General features: G+C 42.5%; 1 protein-coding gene across 1 annotated transcript in view; it reads left to right on the top strand.

The window, feature by feature from the left end:
* LOC139757335 (uncharacterized) overlaps positions 1-17,462 on the top strand; it is a 49,353-nt gene that overhangs the window by 16,975 nt on the left and 14,916 nt on the right. Inside the window, exons 4-5 of the mRNA XM_071677758.1 lie at positions 3,042-4,323; positions 4,579-4,793. Of these exons, the coding sequence (XP_071533859.1) occupies positions 3,042-4,323; positions 4,579-4,793 (1,497 nt within the window). The remainder of the gene's footprint in view (positions 1-3,041; positions 4,324-4,578; positions 4,794-17,462) is intronic.

The following is a 17,462-nucleotide window of genomic DNA, read 5'->3' as shown; positions in this document are numbered from 1 at the left end:
TTCGTCAGTGGTGACCTCACGCAGATGAGGTTTTTCAATGGTGACCTCAAACAGGTAAGGTTCGTTTGTGGTGACCTCACACAGGTAAGGTTTTTCATTGATGACCTCACGCAGGTAAGGTTCGTCAGTGGTGGCCTAACACAAGTAAGATTCATTAGTGGTGACCTCATGTAGGTAAGGCTCGACAGTGGTGCCCTCATGCAGGTAAGGTTGGTCAGTGGTGACCTCACACAGGTAAGGTTCCTCAGTGGTGACCTCACACAGGTAAGGTTCGTCAGTGGTGACCTCACGCAGGTAAGGTTCCTCAGTGTTGACCTCACGCACGTAATGTTCGTCAGTGTTGACCTCAAGCAGGTAAGGTTCGTCAGTACTGACCTCACGCAGAGAAGGGTCATCAGTGTTGACCTTACACAGGTAAGGCGCCTCAGTGGTGACCTCACACAGGTAAGGTTTGTCATTGGTGACCTCACGCAGGTAAGGTTCATAAGTGGTGACCTCATGCAGGTAAGGTTCATCAGTGGTGACCTCACACAGGTAAGGTTTGTCATTGGTGACCTCACGCAGGTAAGGTTCATAAGTGGTGACCTCACGCAGGTAAGGTTCATCAGTGGTAACCTCATGCAGGTAAGGTTCGTTATTGGTGACCAGGCGCAGGTAAGATTCGTCAGTGGTGACCTAGTGCGGATAAGATTTATCAGTGGTGACCTCTCAGAGGTAAGGTTCGTCAGTGGTGACCTCACGCAGGTAAGGTTCGTCAGTGGTGACCTCACACAGGTAAGGTTTGTCATTGGTGACCTCACGCAGGTAAGGTTCATCAGTGGTGACCTCACACAGGTAAGGTTCATCAGTGGTGACCTCACACAGGTAAGGTTCATCAGTGGTGACCTCACACAGGTAAGGTTCGTCAGTGGTAACCTCATGCAGGTAAGGTTCCTCCGTGGTGACCTCACACATCTAAGGGTCATCAGCGGTGACCTCAAACAGGTAAGGTTCATCAGCGGTGACCTCACGAAGGTACGGTTCCTCAGTGGTGACCTAAAGCAGTTAAGGTTCGTCTATGGTGACCTCACACAGATAAGGCTCATCAGTGGTGACCTCACGAAGGTAAGGTTCCTCAGTGGTGACCTCACAAAGACAAGGTTCGTCAATGGTGACCTCACACAGGTAAGATTCATCAGTGGTGACCTCCGCAAGTATGTTTCATCAGTGATGACCTCAAGAAATTACGTTAATCAGTGGTGACCTCACACAAGTAAGGTTCGTCAATGGTGACCTCAAGCAGGTAAGGTGCGTCAATGGTGACCTCAAGCAGATAAGGTTTATCAGTGGTGACCTCACACAGGTAAGGTTCGTCAGTGGTGACCTCACACAGATAAGGTTCATCACTGGTGACCTCAAACAGGTAAGGTTCGTTAGTGGTGACCTCAGGCAGGTAAGGTTCGTTAGTGGAGACCCATGCACACCAATTATACCCTCAACTGCCACATTACGTACCTTCGCACCTAAGTCACCCACCACTAACATCCGGTCTCAGCAGGAAGCAGCAAATTGACTGAAACATCTTTAATTGCAGGATTTTGAGGGGACTAAAGGAGTGTTGGGGTTGGTTATGAAATGTCTTATCAATTACCATTAACCTTTAAGAATATATCACATGAACATGTGCTCCAGAAATATATGTTTGTGTGTTATATGATGTTGACTCTCGTGTTTATCCTGCCACTCGCCTCACTTTCACCCACATGAGGTACATTAACTAACAGTGGTGCTGTGCCACATGTACTGAGTCACCTTTGAGGCAAAGATCATTACATATTTGTGCATCTATCCGACTGATGCCTAACGGAAAGCTTGTAAACATTTCCTGTTATGTTTACGAGGATCATGGAAAAGTTTCTTATCTGAATTATGTACTGTTTATTCAGTCTGTAAAGCAATCTTACAAATAATTCTGTTTTGACATTGCCCGTGTTCCTTCATTTAACAGTTATTTTGAAAGTTGTCGAACGTGTCAGATGCTGCAAAACTTCACTCATTTTTTTGCCAAACATCAGTTATATTATATTAGTAAGAGGTTGATTGACATTCAGCCCTAAAAAAGGGGTTATGTGTTCAGTCACACTGTTATCTCCCCACTGAGGAGCGCCTCTAGATGCATAAAGATCATGTCATCCGAAAAGATCAATCCTTATTTTCTTTCGTAACACAAATACCTACACAGTATATAGGTAATAATTCACGGTAAAACTAACAGAATTATCTGAACTGTAGCTTAACTCACAGGTAAGTTAATCTCCCTCTTACTACACCAACATTAGCCTAGCCTGTCTTCAGGTTGGACCAACCACGACCAACACTCAACTGCGCCTAGGATTAGTAGTCTACAACTTCTTACATTCTGGAACGTAGAGTTCATATTTTACGATGTTTGTGTTGTGACTGGTTCGTTACATTTGACACCTTACGATGTTTGGGTTGTAACTGGTTCGTTACATTTGACACCTCACGATGTTCGTGTTGTGACTGGTTCGTTACATTTGACACCTTACGATGTTAGGGTTGTGACTAGCTCGTTACATTGACACCTTACGATGTTAGGGTTGTGACTAGTTCGTTACATTGACACCTTACGATGTTAGGGTTGTGACTAGCTCGTTACATTGACACCTTACGATGTTAGGGTTGTGACTAGTTCGTTACATTGACACCTTACGATGTTAGGGTTGTGAGTGGTTCATTACATTTGACACCTTTTCAGATATATCAATTTTTAAACATTTCTATTTGGTTTACCTGAGGACCTCACACGCTTTGTATAGATATTACATTTGAGACTCCACTGTAAGTCCTGTTATATCATGGAAGGTCTATAAACAAAGAAATAAATAAGTTTTGGGTAAGCTGTATTGGTAAGGTATTATTAATTTCGAACAGATTGAGGTGCCAGAGCTTCTGGGTTATCCCCGCAATATTTTTGCCTGTATTTAGTCTTATGTATATACGTGTGTTTACAGTAAGTTATCATCTTGTGGCCACTGTAGGTCAATGTGTGGGACACAGCGCTGAGCCAGGAGGAGATCCAGGCGATAGCCCAGTGCCGGAGTGACCCCCAGGGAAACTACGTGTCTTGGGAGGTGGGCTGGACGCTGACCAACGTCACCAGCCGTGACGTACCCCTGGCTGACCTCTGTCGACAGAAGGTTGACCTGACATATTTCTGGTTCCCTTCCGCTCCGTACGACACGGCGCAGTACCTGTGCCGGGCGCTGGGCACCCACCTGACCAGCACTAAAGCCGAACTGCTGGCCATACTTAACGTATCGTCTGTGACCTTCACCAGGGAGGATAGTTGCTACACTGACATCTGGGTAGCCATGAACGACATCGACGAGGAAGGAGTGTGGAAGATCAATGGCCTCCCGGTGACTGGTGAGATCAGCTGGGCGCCTCAGGAACCCAACGGACTCCACTACGAGAACTGTGCCTCAGGCGTTTTAACAGGCATGGCAGATGTTGACTGCCATGCAAATTTGAAATGTGTTGTATGTCCTATGAATGACCAAACGAGATTCTCATTCCTTGGAACGTGTGAGACTGAACTGCGGAACGTCTACTTCACCGCCTTCCAGCACAGCCCTAGTGAGGTGGTCTTCGTGGGCTACGGCGCCTACCACATCAAGAGACAGGAAGGGATATGGACATGGGTGAACGTCGTCAACAACCGCACGATCGCTCAGCTGGGGGAAAGTGTCCCAGACTTCCCGATGGGCCGGCGATGGTGGCACCTACAGGAGCCAGTCTGTGGCCAGAAACCAGGAGGACGGAGACTCTTACTGCTCTCGCCCTGTGGCACAGACCAGTTCACCTGTGACGACGCCACCTGCATCCCCCTAGACAACCGCTGCGACCTAAAGTACGACTGTCGGGACAACACGGACGAGCTAGAGTGTCACACGGTGGCCTTCCCAAGGGACTACCAGGACCATCTGCCACCTAGAGCCAGCGGGATCGACCAGAAGAGTTTACCTATAATTGTCACCATAAATATTGAGTCCTTATCTGTCCAGACTATGGAAATGACCATGGAGGTTTCCTACAGGCTGGAGTTGACGTGGTTGGATAACCGATTACAGTACCAGAACCTGAAGGTGGAGAACACGCTGAACATCCTGCCAGCCAGCACAGTGGACAGGCTATGGACGCCGCAGGTCGATTTCATCAACACCATCGGCAACCATCACACCCTCATGGATGTGGACACCATCATGTTGGTCACCCGGCTGGCCGACTCGATCGGGAGGAACATCACTGCTCCTGCTGAAGGTCAGTTTGTCTACGTCAGCTCAGAGCTGAGACAAATCTGCAGTTGAAGGTTTGGTCACATTAGGTTGGCTATACGGTGACACACGAAACGTAAGTAGTGGGAAGGAAGATTTCTCACCAGGTTATACAAAGAATAATTAGAATAATTCTTTATCCATGATTCAGTTTATGAGATTAGCAAGACTATGATTCTCAATGGTTCCAGTCAACTTCCCTCAGATAACTCTCTTGTCTTTCTCTCTCTCTCTCTCTCAGTGGAAGTCTTCTCTGGAGAGACGAACACCATGACGACCCGCAGGAAGTACGGGACGGTATTTATGTGTGACCTGGACCTGGCTCTCTACCCCTTCGACGCCCAGGAGTGCTTCATGCACCTCATGATCACCTCTGCCACCAAGTCCTTCCTGGAGTTCGACACCATCATATCCTCAGTCAACAACACTGCCAGCAACCTCCTCCTGGAGTATAATGTGAGTACACCAGGCTACAGAACCAACATCTCACCCGCATGAGTCTACACCACTGTGAAAAGTTGCTTTGGCAAGGCTGTATCATTAAGAATACAGTTTCGTCAAAGAACTTATCATTCAAAAGGATTCATCATTTCCCTACCACTGGAAGTAGTGCATCCTTGGAGCCATAGGAGCTCCTGAATAAAAATCTGCCTACACCACAGCTGAGGAATGAAGGACCAATTGATCTGAGAGGCATGGGAAGTTCGACCACAACGGGAAAGCTACCCGTACCTCTACCCAGCAAGGAACATCATGTCTGCTTCAGCTTTCTTAGTTTTGCTACATTTCAAAAGAGATTTCATGAAGGCACAATCTAATTCATACAGTCCTTCATTTATGCTTATGGCGCTGTTAGTTTTGATATGAAATGATTCAACAATAAGCCTTTTGATAAGTGTCACAAAAGGGAAAAAAAAATTTGACATCCTCCAATTCACTGGATGTGAATGATCTTTTGAATGTCTGAATACTGCATCTGATTCCAAGGCTGTCCTTAAAGATTTCTAATACTGTTAAATCTTCCTTTAAAGATTTACCAATTTAGCCAACATACATCTTATCACAAAATAGACACCAGATTTTTCATTAGTTGATGGTCTGTACTTTATTAAGGATATTCGTGTGGTGTTTTCATAACTGAAAGCAACATTCAGGTGAACTACTTTTGAGATACGAGTATGAGATGAAAATTCTTTATGAAAGGGTAGACTCAAATATTTCTCTTGTTGAATTCGTCTTTCTTCTCAATTGTATGCATTTGTCAACAACTTTCTCAGGATAACAAAGTTTTCTTGCAATACCATAAACATAATCAATTTTTTCATTTAAGAATTCAGGATCTCAAATTCTTAAGGTTCTAAGAATCATCCACAAAAGGTGACCATTTTGACAATCCTGGTGGTTCGAAAAATTATGTGTAAATGCATCACCTTGGGTTGATTTCCTACAAACTTTGAGCTTAAGACCCCTAGCTACTCTTATTCTCAGGTGTCAAAGACCAATGAATTAATGACTTCCTCTTCCATTCTTAAAGTTATACAAGGAATAAAGTTATCAAGTTTTTCTAAAAATTCCCTGGGATCGTCACTGGTAGAGCATAGACATATCTATATATCTGCACTATGGTAAACTGAAGGTGCAAAAGAATTCCAGACCCATTGAACATTGGTCTAATTCATTACAAAAATTGCTATAAACTCTGAAAACAAGGTCCAATATTCATTCGTATGTAAGTTCACGAAGTATATTCTCCCTAACTAGAGGCTATGATATACATATATATATTTTTTTTTCTTTTTGCTTTGTCGCTGTTTCCGGCGTTTGCGAGGTAGCGCAAGGAAACAGAGGAAAGAAATGGCACAAAACACCCCCATACACATGTATATACATACACGTCCACACACGAAAAAATACATACCTGTACATCTCAATGTACACATATATATACACACACAGACACATACATATATACCCATGCACACAATTCACACTGTCTGCCTTTATTCATTCCCATCGCCACCTCGCCACACATGGAATACCATCCCCCTCCCCCCTCATATGTGCGACGTAGCGCTAGGAAAAGACAACAAAGGCCCCATTCGTTCACACTCAGTCTCTAGCTGTCATGCAATAATGCCCGAAACCACAGCTCCCTTTCCACATCCAGGCCCCACACTACTTTCCATGGTTTACCCCAGACGCTTCACATGCCCTGATTCAATCCATTGACAGCACGTCAACCCCGGTATACCATATCGATCCAATCCACTCTATTCCTTGCCCGCCTTTCACGCTCCTGCATGTTCAGGCCCCGATCACTCAAAATCGTTTTCACTCCATCTTTACACCTCCAATTCTGGTCTCCCACTTCTCGTTCCCTCCACCTCCGACACATATATCCTCTTGGTCAATCTTTCCTCACTCATTCTCTCTATGTGCCCAAACCATTTCAAAACACCCTCATCTTCTCTCTCAGCCACGCTCTTTTTATTTCCACACATCTCTCTTACCCTTACATTACTTACTCGATCCAACCACCTCACACCACACATTGTCCTCAAACATCTCATTTCCAGCACATCCACCCTCCTGCGCACAACTCTATCCATAACCCACGCCTCGCAACCATACAACATTGTTGGAACCACAATTCCTTCAAACATACCCATTTTTCCTTTCCCAGATAATGTTCTCGACTTCCACACATTCTTCAAGGCTCCCAGGATTTTCGCCCCCTCCCCCACCCTATGATTCACTTCCGCTTCCATGGTTCCATCCGCTGCCAGATCCACTTCCAGATATCTAAAACACTTTACTTCCTCCAGTTTTTCTCCGTTCAAACTTACCTCCCAATTGACTTGACCCTCAACCCTACTGTACCTAATAACCTTGCTCTTATTCACATTTACTCTTAACTTTCTTCTTTCACACACTTTACCAAACTCAGTCACCAGTTTCTACAGTTTTTCACATGAATCAGCCACCAGCGCTGTATCATCAGCGAACAACAACTGACTCACTTCCCAAGCTCTCTCATCCACAACAGACTGCATACTTGCCCCTCTTTCCAAAACTCTTGCATTCACCTCCCTAACAACCCCATCCATAAACAAAATAAACAACCATGGAGACATCACACACCCCTGCCGCAAACCTACATTCACTGAGAACCAATAACTTTCCTCTCTTCCTACAGGTACACATGCCTTCCATCCTCGATAAAAACTTTTCACTGCTTCTAACTACTTGCCTCCCACAACATTATTCTTAAAACCTTCCTGAGAGCATCTCTATCAACTCTATCATATGCCTTCTCCAGATCCATCAATGCTACATACAAATCCATTTCTTTTTCTAAGTATTTCTCACATACATTCTTCAAAGCAAACACCTGATCCACACATCCTCTACCACTTCTGAAACCACACTGCTCTTCCCCAATCTAATGCTCTGTACATGCCTTCACCCTCTCAATCAATACCCTCCTATATAATTTACCAGGAATACTCAACAAACTTATACCTCTGTAATTTGAGCACTCACTCTTATCCTCTTTGCCTTTGTACAATGGCACTATGCAAGCATTCCGCCAATCCTCAGGCACCTCACCATTAGTCATACATACATACATTAAATAATCTTACCAACCAATCAACAATACAGTCACCCCCTTTTTTAATAAATTCCACTGCAATACCATCCAAAAATGCTGCCTTGCCGGCTTTCATCTTCCGTAAAGTTTTTACCACCTCTTCTCAATTTACCAAATCATTTTCCCTAACCCTCTCACTTTGCACACCACCTCGACCAAAACACACTATATCTGCCACTCTATCATCATACACATTCAACAAACCTTCAAAATACTCACTCCATCTCCTTCTCACATCACCACTACTTGTTATCACCTCCCCATTAGCCCCCTTCACTGAAGTTCCCTTTTGCTAACTTGACTTACGCACTTTATTTACTTCCTTCCAAAACATCTTTTTATTCTCCCTGAAATTTAATGATACTCTCTCACCCCAACTCTCATTTGCCCTCTTTTTCACCTCTTACACCTTTCTCTTGACCTCCTGCCTCTTTCTTTAATATATCTCCCACTCAATTGCATTTTTTCCCTGCAAAAATCGTCAAAATGCCTCTCTCTTCTCTTTCACTAATAATCTTACTTCTTCATCCCACCACTCACTATCTTTTCTAATCAACCCACCTCACACGCTTCTCAACCCACAAGCATCTTTTGCGCAAGCCAACACAGCTTCCCTAAATACATCCAATTTCTCCCCCACTCCCCTTACCTCCTTTGTTCTCACCTTTTTCCATTCTGTACTCAGTCTCTCCTGGTACTTCCTCACACAAGTCTCCTTCCCAAGCTCACTTACTCTCACCACTCCCTTCACCCCAATATTCTCTCTTCTTTTCTGAAAACCCCCACAAATCTTCACCTTCGCCTCCACAAGATAATGATCAGACATCCTTCCACTTGCACCTCTAAGCACATTAACATCCAAAAGTCTCTCTTTCGTGCGTCTATCTATTAACACGTAATCCAATAACGTTCTCTGGCCATCTCTCCTACTTACATACGTATACTTATGTATATCTCGCTTTTTAAACCAGGTATTCCCAATCACCAGTCCTTTATCAGCACAAAAATCTACAAGCTCTTCACCATTTCCATTTACAACACTGAACACTCCAGGTATACCAATTATTCCCTCAACTGCCACATTATTCACCTTTGCATTCAAATCACCCATCACTATAACCCGGTCTTGTGCATCAAAACCACTAACACACTCATTCAGCTGCTCACAAAACACTTGCCTCTCATAATCTGTCTTCTCATGCCCAGGTGCATATGCACCAATAATCACCCATCTCTCTCCATCAACTTTCAGTTTTACCTATATCATTCTAGAATTTACTTTCTTACACTCTATCACATACTCCCACAACTCCTGATTCAGGAGTATTGCTACTCCTTCCCTTGCTCTTGTCCTCTCACTAAGCCCTGACTTTACTCCCAAGACATTCCCAAACCACTCTTCCCCTTTACATATATATATATATATATATATATATATATATATATATATATATATATATATATATATATATATATATATATATATATATATATATATATATATATATATATATATATATATATATATATATATATATATATATATATATATATATATATGGGGAATTAAGAATACTTCCCACGTATTCCCTGCGTGTCTTAGAAGGCGACTAAAAGGGGAGGGGGCGGGGGGCTGGAAATCCTCCCCTCTCGTTTTTTTTTTTTAATTTTCCAAGGGAAGGAACAGAGGGGACCAGGTGAGGATATTCCAAAAAAGGCCCAGTCCTCTGTTCTTGGCGCTACCTCGCTAACGCGGGAAATGGCGAATGGCTTGAAAGAAAGAAAGATATATATATATATATATATTGGGTGATTATTGGTGCATATGCACCTGGGCATGAGAAGAAAGATCATGAGAGGCAAGTGTTTTGGGAGCAGCTGAATGAGTGTGTTAGCGGTTTTGATGCACGAGACCGGGTTATAGTGATGGGTGATTTGAATGCAAAGGTGAGTAATGTGGCAGTTGAGGGAATAATTGGTATGCATGGGGTGTTCAGTGTTGTAAATGGAAATGGTGAAGAGCTTGTAGATTTGTGTGCTGAAAAAGGACTGATGATTGGGAATACCTGGTTTAAAAAGCGAGATATACATAAGTATACTTATGTAAGTAGGAGAGATGGCCAGAGAGCGTTATTGGATTACGTGTTAATTGACAGGCGTGCGAAAGAGAGACTTTTGGATGTTAATGTGCTGAGAGGTGCAACTGGAGGGATGTCTGATCATTATCTTGTGGAGGCTAAGGTGAAGATTAGTATGGGTTTTCAGAAAAGAGGATTGAATGTTGGGGTGAAGAAGGTGGTGAGAGTAAGTGAGCTTGGGAAGGAGACCTGTGTGGGGAAGTACCAGGAGAGACTGTGTACAGAATGGAAAAAGGTGAGAACAATGGAAGTAAGGGGAGTGGGGGAGGAATGGGATATATTTAGGGAATCAGTGATGGATTGCGCAAAAGATGCTTGTGGCATGAGAAGAGTGGGAGGTGGGCTGTTTAGAAAGGGTAGTGAGTGGTGGGATGAAGAAGTAAGAGTATTAGTGAAAGAGAAGAGAGAGGCATTTGGACGATTTTTGCAGGGAAAAAATGCAATTGAGTGGGAGAAGTATAAAAGAAAGAGACAGGAGGTCAAGAGAAAGGTGCAAGAGGTGAAAAAAAGGGCAAATGAGAGTTGGGGTGAGAGACTATCAGTAAATTTTAGGGAGAATAAAAAGATGTTCTGGAAGGAGGTAAATAGGGTGCGTAAGACAAGGGAGCAAATGGGAACTTCAGTGAAGGGCGTAAATGGGGAGGTGATAACAAGTAGTGGTGATGTGAGAAGGAGATGGAATGAGTATTTTGAAGGTTTGTTGAATGTGTCTGATGACAGAGTGGCAGATATAGGGTGTTTTGGTCGAGGTGGTGTGCAAAGTGAGAGGGTTAGGGAAAATGATTTGGTAAACAGAGAAGAGGTAGTAAAAGCTTTGCGGAAGATGAAAGCCGGCAAGGCAGCAGGTTTGGATGGTATTGCAGTGGAATTTATTAAAAAAGGGGGTGACTGTATTGTTGACTGGTTGGTAAGGTTATTTAATGTATGTATGACTCATGGTGAGGTGCCTGAGGATTGGCGGAATGCGTGCATAGTGCCATTGTACAAAGGCAAAGGGGATAAGAGTGAGTGCTCAAATTACAGAGGTATAAGTTTGTTGAGTATTCCTGGTAAATTATATGGGAGGGTATTGATTGAGAGGGTGAAGGCATGTACAGAGCATCAGATTGGGGAAGAGCAGTGCGGTTTCAGAAGTGGTAGAGGATGTGTGGATCAGGTGTTTGCTTTGAAGAATGTATGTGAGAAATACTTAGAAAAGCAAATGGATTTGTATGTAGCATTTATGGATCTGGAGAAGGCATATGATAGAGTTGATAGAGATGCTCTGTGGAAGGTATTAAGAATATATGGTGTGGGAGGCAAGTTGTTAGAAGCAGTGAAAAGTTTTTATCGAGGATGTAAGGCATGTGTACGTGTAGGAAGAGAGGAAAGTGATTGGTTCTCAGTGAATGTAGGTTTGCGGCAGGGGTGTGTGATGTCTCCATGGTTGTTTAATTTGTTTATGGATGGGGTTGTTAGGGAGGTAAATGCAAGAGTCCTGGAAAGAGGGGCAAGTATGAAGTCTGTTGGGGATGAGAGAGCTTGGGAAGTGAGTCAGTTGTTGTTCGCTGATGATACAGCGCTGGTGGCTGATTCATGTGAGAAACTGCAGAAGCTGGTGACTGAGTTTGGTAAAGTGTGTGGAAGAAGAAAGTTAAGAGTAAATGTGAATAAGAGCAAGGTTATTAGGTACAGTAGGGTTGAGGGTCAAGTCAATTGGGAGGTGAGTTTGAATGGAGAAAAACTGGAGGAAGTGAAGTGTTTTAGATATCTGGGAGTGGATCTGGCAGCGGATGGAACCATGGAAGCGGAAGTGGATCATAGGGTGGGGGAGGGGGCGAAAATTTTGGGAGCCTTGAAAAATGTGTGGAAGTCGAGAACATTATCTCGGAAAGCAAAAATGGGTATGTTTGAAGGAATAGTGGTTCCAACAATGTTGTATGGTTGCGAGGCGTGGGCTATGGATAGAGTTGTGCGCAGGAGGATGGATGTGCTGGAAATGAGATGTTTGAGGACAATGTGTGGTGTGAGGTGGTTTGATCGAGTAAGTAACGTAAGGGTAAGAGAGATGTGTGGAAATAAAAAGAGCGTGGTTGAGAGAGCAGAAGATGGTGTTTTGAAATGGTTTGGGCACATGGAGAGAATGAGTGAGGAAAGATTGACCAAGAGGATATATGTTTCGGAGGTGGAGGGAACGAGGAGAAGAGGGAGACCAAATTGGAGGTGGAAAGATGGAGTGAAAAAGATTTTGTGTGATCGGGGCCTGAACATGCAGGAGGGTGAAAGGAGGGCAAGGAATAGAGTGAATTGGAGCGATGTGGTATACAGGGGTTGACGTGCTGTCAGTGGATTGAATCAAGGCATGTGAAGCGTCTGGGGTAAACCATGGAAAGCTGTGTAGGTATGTATATTTGCGTGTGTGGACGTGTGTATGTGCATGTGTATGGGGGGGGGTTGGGCCATTTCTTTCGTCTGTTTCCTTGCGCTACCTCGCAAACGCGGGAGACAGCGACAAAGTATAAAAAAAAAAAAAAAAAAAAATATATATATATATATATATATATATATATATATATATATATATATATATATATATATATATATATATATATATATATATATATATATATAAACATATATATATATATATATATATATATATATATATATATATATATATATATATATATATATATATATATATATATATATATAAACATATATATATATATATATATATATATATATATATATATATATATATATATATATATATATATATATATATGTATATATATATATATATATATATATATATATATATATATATATATATATATATATTATATTATATTTTTCTTTCTCGCTGTCTCCCGCGTTAGCGAGGTAGCGTAAGCAAAGACGAAAGAATGGCCCAACCCACCTACATACACATATATTTACATACGCGTCCACACACGCATATATACATACCTATACATCTTAATATACACATATATATATATTTATATATATATTCTCACACAGCCATATACATATATACACATGTACATAATTCATACTGTCTGCCTTTATTTATTCCTATCGCCACCTCGCCACACATGGAATAACAACCCCATCCTCCCTCATGTGTGCGAGGTAGCGCTAGGAAAATACAACAAAGTCTTCATTCGTTCACACTCAGTCTCTAGCTGTCATGTAATAATGCACCGAATCCACAGCTCCCTTTCCACATCCAGCCCCCACAGAACTTTCCATGGTTTACCCCAGACACTTCACATGCCCTGGTTCAATCCATTAACAGCACGTCGACCCCGGTATACCACATCGTTCCAATTCACTCTATCCCTTGCACGCTTTCCACCCTCCAGCATGTTCAGGCCCCGATCACTGAAAATCATTTTCACTCAACCTTTCCACCTCCAATTTGGTCTCCTTTTTCCTCGTTCACTCCACCTCTAACAAATATATCCTCTTGGTCAATCCTTCCTCACTCATCCTCTCCATGTGACCAAACCATTTCAAAACACCCTCTTCTGCTCTCTCAACCACACTTTTTATTTCAACACATCTCTCTTACCCTTATATTACTTACTCGATCAAACCACCTCACACCACATATTGTCCTCAAACATCTCATTTCCAGCACATCCACCCTCCTGCGCAAAACTCTATCCATAGCCCACGCCTTGCAGCCTTACAACATTGTTGGAACCACTATTCCTTCAAACATACCCATTTTTGCTTTCCGAGATAATGTTCTCGACTTCCAAACATTCTTCAAGGCTCCCAGAATTTTCGCCCCCTCCCCCACCCTATGATTCACTTCCGCTTCCATGGTTCCATCCGCTGCCAAATCCACTCCCAGATATCTAAAACACTTTACTTTCTCCAGTTTTTCTCCATTCAAACTTAACTCCCAATTGAAATGACCCTCAACTCTACTGTACATAATAACCTTACTCTTATTCACATTTACTCTCAACTTTCTTCTTTCACAAACTTTACCAAGCTCAGTCACCAGCTTTTGCAGTGTCTCACATGAATCAGCCACCAGCGCTGTATCATCAGCGAACAACAACTGACCCACGTCCCAAGCTCTCTCATCCACAACATACTGCATACTTGCCCCTCTTTCCAAAACTCTTGCATTCACCTCCCTAACAACCCCATCCATAAACAAATTAAACAACCATGGAGACATCACACACCCCTGCCGCAAAACTACATTCCTTGAGAACCAATCACTTTCCTCTCTTCCTACACGTACACATGCCTTACATCCTCGATAAACACTTTTCACTGCTTCTAACAACTTGCCTCCCACACCATATATTCTTAGTACCTTCCACAGAGCATCTCTATCAACTCTATCATATGCCTTCTCCAGAACCATAAATGCTACATACAAATCCATTTGCTTTTCTAAGTATTTCTCACATACATTCTTCAAAGCAAACACCTGATCCAAACATCCTCTACCACTTCTGAAACCACACTGCTCTTTCCCAATCTGATGCTCTGTACATGCCTTCACCCCTCAATCAATACCCTCCTATATAATTTACCAGGTATACTCAACAAACTTATCCCTCTGTAATTTGAGCACTCACTCTTATCCCCTTTGCCTTTATACAATGGCACTTTGCACGCATTCCGCCAATCCTCAGGCACCTCACCATGAATCATACATGCATTAAATAACCTTACCAACCAGTCAACAATACAGTCACCCCTTTTTTTTTATATTCCACTGCAGTACCATCCAAACCTGCTGCCTTGCCGGCTTTCATCTTCCGCAAAGGCTTTACTACCTCTTCTTTGTTTACCAAATCATTTTCCCTAACCCTCTCACTTTGCACACCACCTCGACCAAAACAACCTATATCTGCCACTCTATTATCAAACACATTCAGCGAACCTTCAACTCACTCCATCTCCTTCTCACATCACCACTACTTGTTATCACCTCCCCATTAGCCCAATTCGCTGAAGTTCTCATCTGCTCCCTTGTCTTACGCACTTTATTTACCTCCTCCCAGAACATCTTTTTATTCTCTCTAAAATTTAATGATACTCTCACCCCAACTCTCATTTGCCCTCTTTTTCACCTCTTGTACCTTTCTCTTGACCTCCTGTCTCTTTCTTTTATACATCTCCTGCTCATTTGCATTTTTTTCCTGCAAAAATCGTCCAAATGTCTCTCTCTTCTCTTTCACTAATAATCTTATAATCTTACTTCTTCATCCTACCACTCACTACCCTTTCTAATCAACCCACCTCACACGCTTCTCATGCCACAAGCATCTTTTGCTCAAGCCATCACTGCTTCCTTAAATACATCCCATTCCTCCCCCACTCCCCTTACCTCCTTTGTTCTCACCTTTTTCCATTCTGTACTCAGTCTCTCCTGGTACATCCTCACACAAGTCTCCTTCCCAAGCTCACTTACTCTCACCAACCTCTTCCCCCCAACATTCCCTCTTCTTTTCTGAAAACCCATACAAATCTTCACCTTCGCCTCCACAAGATAATGATCAGACATCCCTCCAGTTGCACATCTGAGAAACATTAACATCCAAAAGTCTCTCTTTCGCGTGCCTGTCAAATAACACGTAATCTAATAACGCTCTCTGGCCATCTCTCCTATTTACATGCGTATACTTATGTACATCTCGCTTTTTAAACCAGGTATTTCCAATCACCAGTCCTTTTTCAGCACATAAATTTACAAGCTCTTCACCATTTCCACTTACAACACTGCACACCCATTGTATACGAATTATTCCCTCAACTGCCACATTACTCACCTTTGCATTCAAATCACCCATCACTATAACCCGGTTTTGTGCATCAAAACCACTAACACACTCATTCAGCTGCTCCCAAAACACTTGCCTCTCATGATCTTTCTTCTCATGCCCAGGTGCATATGCACCAATAATCACCCATCTCTACCCATCAACTTTCAGTTTTACACATATTAATCTAGAATTTACTTTCTTACATTCTATCACATACTCCCATAACTCCTGTTTCAGGAGTAGTGCTACTCCTTCCCTTGCTCTTGTCCTCTCACTAACCCCTGACTTTACTCCCAAGACATTCCCAAACCACTCTTCCCCTTTACCCTTGAGCTTCGTTTCACTCAGAGCCAAAACATATATATATATATATATATATATATATATTTTTCTTTTCTTTCTTTCATACTATTCGCCATTTCCTGCATTAGCAAGGTAGCGTTAAGAACAGAGGACTGGACCTTTCAGGGAATATCCTCACCTGGCCCCCTTCTCTGTTCCTTCTTTTGGAAACTTAAAAAAAAAAAAAAAAAAAAAAAAAAAAAAAAAAATGAGAGGGGAGGATTTCCAGCCTCCCGCTCCCTTCCCTTTTAGTCGCCTTCTACGACACGCAGGGAATACGTGGGAAGTATTCTTTCTCCCCTATCCCCAGGGATAATATATATATATATATATATATATATATATATATATATATATATATATATATATATATATATATATATATATATATATATATATATATATTTATATATCTTTCTTCTTTCACACACTTTACCAAACTCAGTCACCAGCTTCTGCAGTTTCTCACATGAATCAGCCAACAGCGCTGTATCATCAGCGAACAACAACTGACTCACTTCCCAAGCTCTCTCATCCCCAACAGACTTCATACTTGCCCCTCTTTCCAAAACTCTTGCATTCATCTCCCTAACAACCCCATCCATAAACAAATTAAAGAACCATGGAGATATCACACACCCCTGCCGCAAACCTACATTCACTGAGAACCAATCTCTTTCCTCTCTTCCTACACGTACACATGCCTTACATCCTCGATAAAAACTTTTCACTGCTTCTAACAACTTGTCTCCCACACCATATATTCTTAATACCTTCCACAGAGCATCTATATCAACTCTATCATATGCCTTCTCCAGATCCATAAAGAAAGTTAAGAGTAAATGTGAATAAGAGCAAGGTTATTAGGTACAGTAGGGTTGAGGGTCAAGTCAATTGGGAGGTGAGTTTGAATGGAGAAAAACTGGAGGAAGTGAAGTGTTTTAGATATCTGGGAGTGGATCTGGCAGCGGATGGAACCATGGAAGCGGAAGTGGATCATAGGGTGGGGGAGGGGGCGAAAATTCTGGGAGCCTTGAAGAATGTGTGGAAGTCGAGAACATTATCTCGGAAAGCAAAAATGTGTATGTTTGAAGGAATAGTGGTTCCAACAATGTTGTATGGTTGCGAGGCGTGGGCTATGGATAGAGTGGTGCGCAGGAGGATGGATATGCTGGAAATGAGATGTTTGAGGACAATGTGTGGTGTGAGG

This window comes from Panulirus ornatus, chromosome 25, assembly GCF_036320965.1.
Source record: "Panulirus ornatus isolate Po-2019 chromosome 25, ASM3632096v1, whole genome shotgun sequence".
In the NCBI taxonomy this organism is placed as follows: domain Eukaryota; kingdom Metazoa; phylum Arthropoda; class Malacostraca; order Decapoda; family Palinuridae; genus Panulirus; species Panulirus ornatus.
This window is presented reverse-complemented; position numbering and strand designations above follow the sequence as displayed.